A 13,568-nucleotide genomic window follows, 5' to 3' on the forward strand; every position below is an offset into this window, starting at 1 on the left:
TCTGTTTCCTCCTCTTCAATGTTTAACACTAAAATAGAGGACAGAAGAGAGGACTTGTCTTTAGTATAGATTATGAGTGTATGCTTTCTTGGCACTGTTCACCTTGTGATATTTTTAAATACCTGGGGGAATAAAATACTATCTTTTTAAGGCTAATCTTTCTGTCTTTATAGTACTAGTATATTATTCCTATCTTTAATCTGACCTGTTCCACAGCAGTTTATATTGTTTGGATGTCTCAAATATTTTCCTGCAAACCATAGATAAAGATGTTTACTGAGGCATTTGAGTATTTAAAAGCTTTTAATTAAGTATGTGGTTTTCAACATTGTTTTAACAGCAGAAACACATCTTAAAAATCAGAATTTGCACCACACTACAAAATGTAAACTGAATTGAACAAGGAAAATATGTTTTCTTACTTGATCTCCCCATGCTTACCCCCTTTCCCCTCCCCAACCCTTTTATAGGGGCCAACACTGAAACACTTCCTCAAAGTCCCCTAAGGTTCTGAACATAGTTTGGAAACCACTAATGTAATTAGATGAGTGATAAAGATTTATAGAAACTGGGGGTAGAGTAGTCCTTTATGCTAAACTGTGTTTCATGTAATCTCTTATTTCCTGTCAACTAATTTGAATTTCTTCTTGGGTGTCTGACTTGGTTATCAAGATATTAAATTATAGGGTTAAATAATAGTGGTCAAAGCATATTTTATTATTACAAAAATGTACCTTTCATTCTTAAATTATTCAGAGACTTTCATTTTGCATTTATTACCCTTTCTTTTGGTCTGTGCTTCTCACTTAATTTTACTTGATTATCAAAGTCAGCTTACCATTAAATCATTGAATAGTGTGTTTAAGATAACTGAGAATATGGTTTGAATTTAAATACCCAACAAAAATATATGTTGAAAGGGATGAATACTTTTATTATTTTGAAACCAGGTCGTGATTCAGAGTAATGATGATATTGCCAGCAGAGCTATAGATCTCCTCAAAGAGATATACACAAACCTTGGTCCAAGACTACAAGTCAATCAGGTGAGGATTGATGTGCATTAAAACTTCCATATATAATTCTTTCAGCCCACATTTCTCTTACACAAAAGAGAAAAAATATTATCTAAATGAATCTTGCCTTGATAGTTGTCTTGAAGTGATTGGGTTATTTTTAATATAACTATTTATTATATGTTGAAATGGCAAAGAAAGTCTATGTGAATTCATTTTGATGCTAACACCTAATCCTGAAGTTCACTTTTGACTAATTTATATTTGTTAACTTACGTAATGCTGGCTTCCTTTTAATAAACATACATTTTAGTATTATATGGATTCTCTACTTAAATATGACTGTTAATTGAGTGCTACAATTAAATTAGCCATTGCCATCTTTAATTGGATTAATATTTGGTTTTTACATTTTAAAGCAGTTTTAACTGTGTTTATTTGGCCTGATATTTGTAGGTGGTAATCCATGAAGACTTCATTCAGTCTTGTTTTGATCGTCTGAAGGCTTCCTATGACACATTGTGTGTTTTGGATGGTGACAAAGACAGTGTTAATTGTGCAAGACAGGAAGCTGTTCGAATGGTTCGAGTATTAACTGTTTTAAGGGAATATATAAATGAATGTGACAGTGATTATCATGAGGAAAGAACAATTCTCCCTATGTCGAGGTTTGTGAATAACTGATCTATTGGTGTTAATTCTTAATTGATATTTTCCTAGCCATTTGGTAAAAGGAGACCAGAAATTTTTCTTGTTTGAAAATTGTTGTCTTTGCCCATTAAAAACATTTTCATTTCATATAATTTTTTTTAATAACCTCCCCCACTCTCCCATCTGGTTTTGTTTTGTATTTTTGGGTGAGGCATTCTTAAGTTGTTTTCTAGTTTTCTTTTTGTCTTTGACATTATTACTCATTAAGTGTTGCAGTGATATTTTGCAGTTGAAGTGTTTTTGTTTGTTTATTTTGAGACAAGGTCTTACTCTGTCACCCCGGCTGGAATGCCGGGGTGTGATCATGGCTCACTGTGGGCTCAAGTGACCTTCCCACCTCAGCCTCCCAGGTAGCTGGGGCTACAGGCACAGGCTACCACACCTGGCTAATTTTTTTTGACTTTTTGTGGAGGTGGGGTTTCACTACATTGCCCAGGCTGGTTTCAAACTCCTACGCTCAAGCAAATCCTCCTGCTTTGGCCTCCCAAAGTGCTGGGATTATAGGCGTGAGCTACAGTGCCTGGCCTGTAAAGAGCTCTTAAAAGCTGCCTTGCATGGCATATAACAAATATTTTCAAATGGTGTTTATAGTTTTGGGATGTTTTGTATGGTCAGTGCCATCATTTTTTTTTTTAAAGAGTTTTGTTTATTAACCATGAAATTATATACAGTTGCTTCTTGAAGATGATTTTTATTTTGTATTTTACTTTAAAAAAAGGTACTATACCAATATAAATAGCATTTTGGAGTGAATTTTGATACAAAGGCTTTTTTCCAGAAAAAAAATAAAGTGCATTGTGGCATTTTTGTTGATTCTTTTAACAAAATGTAAAACGACCTTTTAAATGTAAAAGGTAAACTCTACCTTCTTTTTTTGAATTTTTTTTTTTATTAATACACGGTCTACCTATGTTGTCCAGGCTGGTCTTGAACTCCTGGGCTCAAGGGATCTTCTTTGCTTGGCCTCCCAAAGTGGTAGGATTACAGGCGTGAGCCACTGCGTCTAGCCAACCTTTTACATTTAAAAATAGTCTTAGTGATCTTGGTTTTAATTTCTTTTCAGTAGACACCTCATTTTCTGCAACCATAGATACAAGACTAACAACAATAGAATATGATTATGTTTTTAAATATTATTTATATTTGTAGTTAAAAGGAGCAATGTTTTTTTTTCTTTTGCATTTCACTCTTGTTGCCCCGGCTGGAGTGCAGTGGTGCAGTCTCAGATCACTGCAACCTCTGCCTCCCAGGTTCAAGCGATTCTCCAGCCTCAGCCTCCCAAGTAGCTGGGATTACAGGCGCCCACCACCAGGCCTGGCTTATTTTCTGTATTTTTAGTAGAGATGGAGTTTCACCATGTTGGCCAGGCTGATCTCGAACTACTGACCTCAAGTGATCCACCCGCCTCGGCCTCCCAAAGGGCTGGGATTACAGGCATGAGGCACCATGCCCGGCCTTATTTTCAAGATACTGAAAATAATACAGGTTGAGTATCCCTAATCCAAGAAATCCAAAATTTGTCTGGTCCGAGACATTTCATATAAGGGATTCTCAGGCTGTATTAAGCATCTTTAATTCACATCCTCTTGTTTAATAAGAAAATACTCAGTGTTAAATCGCCAGCATTATTTTCTTGGCAACAAAATCTCAAAGTCTGCTGAATATGATGATGTCTGTCTTTCTTTTTCCCCCCAGAGCATTCCGCGGTAAACACCTCTCTTTTGTAGTTCGATTTCCAAACCAGGGCAGACAGGTTGATGACTTGGAGGTATGGTCTCATACAAATGATACAATTGGTTCAGTACGACGATGTATTCTCAATCGTATTAAAGCCAACGTAGCCCATACAAAAATTGAGCTCTTTGTGGGCGGTGAGCTGATAGATCCTGCAGATGATAGAAAATTGATTGGACAATTAAACTTAAAAGATAAATCGGTATGTATGTATAGTTAACAGATTTTTTAATAAAATCAAACCAGAGACTATGGTTTAATCAGTAAATACTAATTGAGCATTTGTTATGTTTGGGACTCTGTGTTAGGTGTTAGAGTTATAGCATTAAAGTATAGCATATAGTCTTTCGGATTTTTTGGTTGGTATATCACTAAGTTTTGTGTTTTGTGTAAGTATTTTTCCTTGTTTTTGATGTTAACATAGTATATCATTTTCAGCTTATTACAGCCAAACTTACACAGATAAGTTCCAATATGCCTTCAAGCCCTGATAGCTCTTCTGATTCCTCCACTGGATCTCCTGGAAACCATGGTAATCATTACAGTGATGGGCCCAATCCAGAAGTGGAAAGCTGTTTGCCTGGAGTGGTGAGTAGATACAGTTTTGAACTACTGTATGTAAGGCATTAAAAACTATGCAGTTAACCACCAGCTTCAGAATGGATCCCTCTAAAAGGTAATTTTAACACAGTTGGAATTTAAAACATAATTTCCCCATAGGTATAGTATTGTTACTTTTATATGAAATTAACCAATTAGAGCTTAATTATAACACTATTGGATGTATAAATTTAGAGGAAAACAGTCATCCCTCGTATACGTGGAGAATTGGTTCCAGGACCTCTGCATATACCCACAATGCTGCAGATGACCCTGTGCATCCAGATATACAAAAAGTTAGCCTTCCATATACTTGGGTTTTGCTTCCTGGAAATACTGAATTTTTTGTCCACATTTGATTGGGAAAAAAGTCTTGCATGTAAGTGGACCTGTGCAGTTCAAACTTGTGTTGTTCAAGAGTCAGCTGTATCACTTTCTAAAATTTATACCACAAAACGGATAGTTCTTTTAGAACTATATATGAACTGGGCATGGTGGCTCACACCTGTAATTCCAGCTACTTGGGAGGCTATGAGGCAGGAGGATTGCTTGAGCCCAGGAGTTCTGGGCTGCATTGAGCTGTGATTGTGCCATTATGCTCTAGCCTGGTCAAGAGTGAGACCCCATCTCTAAAAATATAAATAAATGAAAACAAGAACTATGTAGGAAAATGCCTGTAATGTTTATCAGATTGTCAGTAACATATAGCCAAAGAAACCTTTTTTAAGCTCTCCTTTCGCCCCTCCCCACAGAAATTTTAATGGTTACAATAATAGCAGCCACTCCAGTGTCAGGAGGATTTGGCTCTCTATAACAACTGGATTAAGAATTTCGTAGTGGGCATGGCAGCCTTTTGTTATGTCTAGAGTCTAAATTGTATATATGAGAGAAATGGTTTAATAGAACAGGAGAGGAGCTATCACAAAAAAATGACTAGAAGTGACTTGATGATGTATTTGATCTGCACTATTAAGGATTTGTAGGGATTAAAAGATGGGAAAGTCAGACTATTTCAAAGAGTAGAAATTTCATAAGTAAAAGTATAGGGATTAGCACAGAGAAACTTAGGGGGGCTTTTATAAAACGGGAATAAATAATTCAGAGGTAATTATTTTGTGTATTTTATATTCTAGATAATGTCACTGCATCCCAGATACATCTCTTTTCTTTGGCAAGTTGCAGACTTAGGTAGCAGCCTAAATATGCCACCCCTTAGAGATGGAGCAAGAGTACTTATGAAACTTATGCCTCCAGGTAAGAATTTTTAAATGGTGATCAAGTATTTGCTGGACAATAAAGGAGTATATTAGCAAATTCTATTTCTAAATGGCCCATGCTTTTTGGTATAGACTACAACAAGAGTTGACAGATGACAGCCCACAAGCCACATCAAGCCCCCTGCTTGTTTTTGTGCATCCCAAGATCTATATTTTTAAGTGGCTACAAAAAAAATCTAGAATAATAATATTTTGTGATACATGGAAATTATATGAAGCTTAAATTTTAGTGTCCATGATCAAAACCAGGCTCATTTGTTTACATTCTGTCTACATGACTGCTTTTGTCTTAAAACAGCACAGCTCAGGAGTTGTGGCGGAGGCCGTATGGTTCACAAGCCTAAACTACTTAACTTTCCTGGCCCTTTACAGAAAATGTTTGCCTATACCTGGACTATAATATGGGTCATGTGTCATCTGCGGTATTGTTCCTTTTTTATCCTTAGAAACAACCACTTTCAACTTCTCACTTTAGTATATATATGTACCATTATGTCTGGAGTGTCCTCATACAGCTATTTCTTTGTTACTTACAGATATATACTGATTTTCTGCTGTGTAGATGAAAACTTAACTGTTACATACCCCCACATCCTCCCAGTATTTGCTTAAATCCAGATTCAACATTTACGTTTCCAAGATTGTGTGAAATGTAGTTCTCTAGATTACTGACAACTTTTATCCTGGATTTAATAATTTCCCTTTTATTTTCCTGATTGTACACCTATCACTTATTCTTCCCACATACTTTTTTTTGAGATATTTTTTATCTGAATGTAGGCAAACTATCACATTTGATTAATGGTTTGTGTATAGAATCCTAGGTTTGAAAATACATTCCTTCTAGCTGGTGGCATTGCTGATGAGAAGACCACAGTCCTCTTGGTTTCTATTCCTTTGCATGTGACCTTCGTTTCTGGAAGTTTTGGTTTTATCCTCACATTTTGAAATATTATGATGTGCCTTAGCATTAGGTCTGTTTTGTGGTGCGTCACCTGTGGGCCTGGAGATTTGCTCAGTTGAGAGAGATTTGTATTCTTTGATAGTTTTCTCACCAGCATTTTGCATCTTGTGTGTCTTTGAAATGTCTAAGTGTGATGGTGAATCTACTAGATCTCATTTTACCTTTTCTCTCTTCCCTTCCCTCTTTAATCTTATTCCACCTTTGGGGTGGCTTCTTTAACCTTTTCCAGCTCTTTTGTTGGCTTTTCCCCTCCAAATACTCTAGTGTTAAAATTTCAAGACCTTTCTCTCCGTAGTGATCCTTTTCCATACACAGGATTTTATTTTTCACTAACACATTCTTGTGTTTCTGTTCTAATATATGTGTTCCTTTAAAACCTAATGTTCGGCAAAATTATGCACTAAAAATAGTAGGGCTTTTGGGGAAAAAGTAGAGTTTGGGCAGATCATTCAAGCCTATACAACGTAAAAATTTTTTAAATGTATTTTTTGGAAATATTTACAATCTTACAGAGAAATTAGTCTAATTCAAGAACACTTGAGAGTAATTTACTGGTTTTTGTAGTCCCATCGCCCACCAAATACTTTCCCTACAAACAAGGATATTTGTCTGTATAAGCAAAATTAAGCCATCTATACCAGGAAGTTAATGTCGATTCATTACTGCCATCTACTTAGCAGACCCTATTGAGTGTTTTCAGTCATCTCCTTCACAACAAAAAGATATAGTTCAAACTCAGATATAGTCAGCCCTCCATATACATGGGTTCTGGATCTATGGATTCAACCAACTGTGGATCAAAAATGTTTGGGGGAAAAAACATTGTTCAAAGTTCCAAAAAGCAAAACTTGAATTTGCCACATGCTGAGTACTGTGTTGAATCCACACGAATGAAGCTATGGGTAAGCATTGTATTAGGTGTTACAAGTACAGTTAGGCACCGGATAATGACGTTTCAGTCAGTGATAGACCACATATACAATGGTGGTTCTATAAAATTATAATACCATATTTTTACTGTACCCTTTCTATGTTTAAATACACAAATACTTACCATTGTGTTGTAATTGCCTACAGTATTCAGTACAGTAACATGCTTGTATGGGTTTATAGCCTAGGAGCAATAGGCTATACCATATATAACCTAGATGTGTTGTAGGCTGTATCATCCAGATTTGTTGTAAACACACTCTGTGATGTTCACACAATGATGAAATTGCTTAATGATGCATTTCTCAGAACATATGCAACACGTGACTGTAATCTGGAGATAATTTATACAGGAAGATGTGCATAGGTTGTATGCAAATTCCACATAATTTTGTATAAGGTATTTGAGCATCCCTGGATTTTGGTATTGGGAGGGTGGATCCTGAAACCATCCCTGCACCCCCACCCCCCATGGATACCAGGGAATAACTGTATTGCATTTAGTTAATGTATCTCTTTAGTTTCCTTCTGAAAAGTTCCTCATACTGTCTTTGACCTTCATGACCTTGACTCTTAAAAGATTACAGGCCGGCCGGGCACGGTGGCTCACGCTTGTAATCCCAGCACTTTGGGAGGCAGAGGCGGGTGGATCACGAGGTCAGGAGATCGAGACCACGGTGAAACCCCGTCTCTACTAAAAATACAAAAAATTAGCCGGGCGTGGTGGCGGGCGCCTGTAGTCCCAGCTACTCGGGAGGCTGAGGCAGGAGAATGGCGTGAACCCGGGAGGCGGAGCTTGCAGTGAGCCGAGATTGCGCCACTGCACTCCAGCCTGGGCGACAGAGCAAGACTCTGTCTCAAAAAAAAAAAAAAAAAAAAAAAAAAAAATTACAGGCCAGTTAATTATAGAATATCCTTCAGTTTAGATTTGTTTTATCATGATTATATTCAGGTTATGCATCTTTGGCAGAAATACCACAGAAGCGGTGTTCTGTTCTTCTCAATGCATCTGGTCAGATAGTATGTAATTTCAATTTTTCCCTTTACTGACGATGATCACTGTGATCACTTGAGTTTTTTCCTTGCTTCACCACTGTAAAATTACCCTTCCCTTTGAAAGTATTTTGGGCCAGGCACAGTGACTCATGCCTATTATCCCATCACTTTGGGAGGCCGAGGTGGGCAGATCGCTTGAGGCCAGGAGTTCGAGACCAGCCTGGCCAACATGGCATAACCCCGTCTCTACTGAAAATACAAAAATTAGCCGGGCATGTTAGCGTGCACCTGTAATCCCAGCTACTCAGGAGGCTGAGGCTGGAGAATCGCTTGGACCTGGGAGGCAGAGGTTGCATTGAGCAGAGATCATGCCACTGCACTCCAGCCTGGGCGACAGCAAGATTCCGTCTGAAAAAAAAAAAAAAAAAAAAAAAAAAACTTATTTTGTGCAGAGGTACTTTGAAAATATTTATACTGTTCCTCATCAGGCTTTTCATTCATTTATATCTGTATGAAATCATGGTCAAGGAGTTATAATCTGTTACTATGATTTATCTTGATGCTGAAATGATCTCTAGTTTGGCCAGTGGGAGTCCTTTCTGGCTGTTCTGTGTTACTTTAATATGTTCCCATTATTCTTTCAGCACTTGTATGCTCTTTGGCTCAAGATGTTTCAGATTAGGTCAGGTGCAGTGGCTCACGCCTATAATCCTAACACTTTTGGGAGGGTGAGGCAGGAGGATCACTGGAGCTCAGGATTCATGACCAGCCTGGGCAACATAGCCAGACCTCATTTCTATTAAAAATTTCAAAAATTAGCCAGGTGTGATCATGCCCACCTGTAGTCCCAGCTACTTGGGAGGCTGAGGTGGGAGGATCACTTGAGCCTGGGAGATGGAGACTGCATTGAGCTATATGATCATGCCAGTGTACTCCAGCCTGGGCAACAGAACAAGACCCTGTCTCAAAAAAAAAAAAAAAAAAAGTTCCAGGTTAACATCCTGTACCCTCTCTGCCCCAGTCCTGGAATTGGCTGTTTCTCCAAGGAGGCCTGCTTGATTTATTTTCCTGGAGAATGGTATTTAGAAACCAAGATCTGGACATTTATTGCACTCATTGCTATTGATGTATTGTTGCTCCCTGGCTCTCTAAGCAGTTAGAACTAAGGAATGTGTGTATGTGTATCCACATTTAAGTCTATTACTATATACACACACACATGAATATATATATATATATGTGTGTGTGTTTTTACAAAACCATGGGATCACACGACTTCCTCCCATTCCAGCCTATCACAATTTCATTCTAGTTTTCTCCCTTTCCATATTTGTAATTTTTTTTTTTTTTTTTTTTTTTTTTGAGGCAGAGTCTCGCCCTGTCATCCAGGCTGGAGTGCAGTGGCGCGATCTCGGCTTACTGCAACCTCCGCCTCCCTGGTTTAAGGGATTCTCCTGCCTCAGCCTCCCAGTAGCTGGGATTACAGGCGTGAGCCACCACGCCTGGCCAAACACTCTTTTGTGAAAAGACTGGTGAAAAACCTGGCTTCTGTTACCTCTCACTTATTTTCCTATTTAATCAGTTATCTCCAGCACCCCCCACCCTTTCTTTGAATGCAGAAGGACTCGTCTCTGAATGTTGGGTCTCCACCCCAGGGACACTCCTCGCTCTGCTTGAGTTGAATCTTTATGCTGAGCTCCACCCACTTGTTGGGCTCCCTCCTCCTCCTTCATGGTCTGTAATTCCCAACATAGGACTACCTTTAAAACTTGCACATAGTTTAATTAGAGCACTCACAAAATGATAATTAGTATCCTCAGAGATAATTTGGACAGTCCAGGCAGGTACTTCAGTGTGGCTGAAGGCTTCCTCAGGAGATAGTAAAAAGACACAAAACCAATACAGAGGAAATGCTGACTTGACATTGCTGAGATACAGTGCAAAAGAGTGGAGCTTTGAGATGGATAGGCTACCATTAAGATAGGCACACGGGGAAGTAGAACCTGCCAAGGTCCATGAAAGTCTAGTATAGGATTGTATCTCACAAGATGAGCCCTTGATGCAAGTATTCACTTTAAATTTTCCTTTAAAAAGAAACAGGCTTCTGCTTACACATCTACCAAGCTGAGGGGGCTTTTTGCTTTGCTCATTTTTATTTTTTTGTTGAAGATTAACAGTTCTGCCGTTCTGGCTACTGTTGCCTGGAAGAAATCACACATGAACAAACTCACCTTATGCATTATACTGACATCATTATATTTGCCAATTGATTGTGAGCTAATTGGGGTTATAGAAACGTGCTATAGCATAACAGACTGTAATTATTTCTCTCTAGGCTATTACTGATGGATACTATGTTTTCTTCTTTTTCCAGCATCATCTTTTACTGTCCTTGAGTTTTTTTTTAACTACCTTTTATATTAAAATAATTTCAAACTGTTTACAAAGAATATAGGTAGCTCCCAAATTCAGTAATTAACAGTTTGCCGTAGTGATGGCATTCTGTGATTTTTTTTTTCCTAACATTTGGAGAGCAAGTTGTAGACAATATCTTTTTGTCCCTAAATAGCTTAGTATATGTCTTCTAAAAACAAGGATGTTCTCACTTACATTAACATAGTATTATTCAAAATAAAAAAATTTAGCATATACAGTAATATCATCTAACCTACAGACCATTTTCATATTTTGACACTTTCCCCAGTATTGGACTTTATAACAATGTTTTCTGGTTGAGGATCTAATCCAGGTTCATACATTGCATAATTATTCGGTATCTCTTTTAGTTGTCTTTAATCTGGAATAGTTCCTCAGTCTTTGTCTTTTGTGACATTGTTTTTGAATAGCACATGTCAGTTGCGCTGAATGTCTCTCATTGGGTCTTATCTGTTCTGATGATTATATGGAGGTTGTACATTTGACAGAATACTACTTGTATGTTGATGTGTCTAAGAGCATCACATTGAGAGACACATGTCACTGTGTCCTTGGTGACATTAACCCAGATCACTTAGTTGATAGCTGCCAGGTTTCTCCTCTAAAGTTAATATTTTTTCTTGTGTAGGGAGATGCTTTGAGACTTTGTAACTTTTTCCTCATCAAACATTTGTTTTATCATCTATTGTGATTGTTGCCTAAATGTTTTTACTATGATGGTTGCAAAATGGTAATTTTGTTTTAACTTTGTCATCCTTTCTACATTTATTAGTTGACATTCTATAAGGTAGTGCTTTGTTTTCTCCCCTTTATATTTGTCATATATGATCATTCTTACAGATTTATTTTATTCATTGGGTTATAACCATTATAATGGTTATTTTGATGCTCAATTGTCCTAGATATGGTCAGTGGAAGCCCCTATAGGTTAGATCCAGACGTACAACCTCAATTTTTTTAAGGTACTTTATTGTAGTTTATTTTACTTTCTGGTATGAGAAGATGTTTCAAGCTTTTCTATAGTATTTCCTCTGCCCCAGCTCTGGAATCTGCCATTCCAGAGTTTTTAGAAGGAAGGGTATTTAGAAATCAAAATCTGAGGTTTAAGTCTTTTTTTTTTTTTTTTTTTTTTTTTGAGGCTGAGATTTTGCTCTGTTGTCCATGCTGGAGTCCAGTGGCGTGATCTTGGCTCACTGCACCCTCTCCTCCTGGGTTCAAGTGATTCTCCTGCCTCAGCCTCCCGAATAGCTGTGATTACAGGCACCTGCCACCATGCCCGGCTAATTTTTATATTTTTAGTACAGATGAGGTTTCACCATGTTGGCCAGGCTGGTCTCGAACGCTTGACCTCAGGTGATCCACCCGCCTCGGCCTACCAAAGTGCTAGGATTACAGGTGTGAACCACAGTGCCCCTGCCAAGTCATCCTTATTTCATTCTAATTGTGGTAAGGTGATACCTCATTGTGGTTTGGATTTGCATTTCCTTAATGATTAGTTATGTTGAGTGTGCTTTCATGTACATGTTGGCCATTTGGATGTCTTCTTTTGAGAAATATCTATTCAAGTCTTTTGCCCATTTTAAAAATCGGATTTTTTGCTGTTGAGTTCCTTATATATTCTGGATATTAACCGCTTGTCAGATGCATAGTTTGCAAATATTTTCTCCAATTCTGTAGATTTGTCTTTTTGTGGTCTTGTTTCCTTTGTTGGGTAGAAGCTTTTTAGTTTAATGTAATTTCATTTGTCTGTTTTTGTGTTTGTTGCCTGTGCTTTTGAAGTCTTAGCCAAAAAGTCCTTGCCCACGCTAATGACATGAAACATTTCCCTTGTGTTTTCTTCTAGTAGTTTATAGTTTCCGGTCTTACATTTAAGTTTTTAACCCATCTTGAGTTTATTTTTACATATGATGAATAATAAGGGTCTAGTTTCATTTTTCTGCATATGTATACTCTGTTTTCGCAACACCATTTTTATTCAAGAGATCGCCTTTTCCCCCGATGTGTGTTCTTGGCACCTTTGTTGAAAATCAGTTGTTTCTGATTATGTGGATTTATTTCTGGGTTCTCTATTCTGTTCAATTGATCTGTGTCTATTTTTGTGTCAGTACCATGCTGTTTTGGTTACTGTTGCTCTATAGTAAATTTTGAAGTCAAGTAGTATGATGCTTTCAGCTTTGTTCTTCTTACTCAAGATTGCTTTGGCTATTTGGAGTCTTTTGTAGTTCCATATGAATTTTAGGAGTGTTTTTTGTATTTTTTTTGTTTTACCTTGCAGATTCAGCTCAAAGGATGTTTTTTCTATTTCTGTGAAGAATATAATTGGTATTTTAATAGAGATTGCATTCAATCTGTAGATTGCTTTGGGTAATACGGATATTTTAACAGTATTTGTTCTTCTAACCCATGAACATAGAATATTTTTCCATTTATTTGTGTCCTGTGTTTGTTCTTTCATCAGTTTTTTTTTGTAGTGATCTTTCTCCTCCTTGCTTAAATTTATCCCTAGGTATCTTATATTTTTGTAGCTATTGTAAGTGAGATAACTTTCTTGATTTCTCTTTCAGATAGTTTGCTATTGACAAATGGAAACACTACTGAGTTTTGTATATTGATTTTTGTATCCTGCAGTTAACTAACACAGGTTCACGCTTGTACCAGTCCAGCTTCCTAGTCGTCTTCCATTCTGTATTTGTATCTCTACAGCAGTGAGAAATCTGAAACCTGAGGGAGCTGGAAAGGCTCCTTAATCAGTCTTCAGCCTCTGTCTTTAGGCCTTCGAATCCTCTGTGTCTTCCCAAGTGTTTGTTGTTTTCATACCCTTGGCTTTTCTCAGATTTAGTGGGGCACTAATTTATAGACACCCTCTTCTTGCCTTCCCAACAAGCACTTCTTGGTTCAGCTAAA

General features: G+C 37.5%; 1 protein-coding gene across 7 annotated transcripts in view; it reads left to right on the plus strand.

The window, feature by feature from the left end:
* USP9X (ubiquitin specific peptidase 9 X-linked) overlaps positions 1 to 13,568 on the plus strand; it is a 150,918-nt gene that overhangs the window by 83,758 nt on the left and 53,592 nt on the right. For all 7 annotated transcript variants that reach the window (XM_063634497.1, XM_055269208.2, XM_063634496.1 and 4 more), the window contains exons 17-21: positions 951 to 1,046; positions 1,473 to 1,684; positions 3,423 to 3,663; positions 3,900 to 4,049; positions 5,195 to 5,315. In XM_063634497.1, coding sequence (XP_063490567.1) covers positions 951 to 1,046; positions 1,473 to 1,684; positions 3,423 to 3,663; positions 3,900 to 4,049; positions 5,195 to 5,315 — 820 coding nt within the window. The remainder of the gene's footprint in view (positions 1 to 950; positions 1,047 to 1,472; positions 1,685 to 3,422; positions 3,664 to 3,899; positions 4,050 to 5,194; positions 5,316 to 13,568) is intronic.

Source organism: Symphalangus syndactylus, chromosome X (assembly GCF_028878055.3).
Source record: "Symphalangus syndactylus isolate Jambi chromosome X, NHGRI_mSymSyn1-v2.1_pri, whole genome shotgun sequence".
NCBI classification, from domain to species: Eukaryota; Metazoa; Chordata; class Mammalia; order Primates; family Hylobatidae; genus Symphalangus; species Symphalangus syndactylus.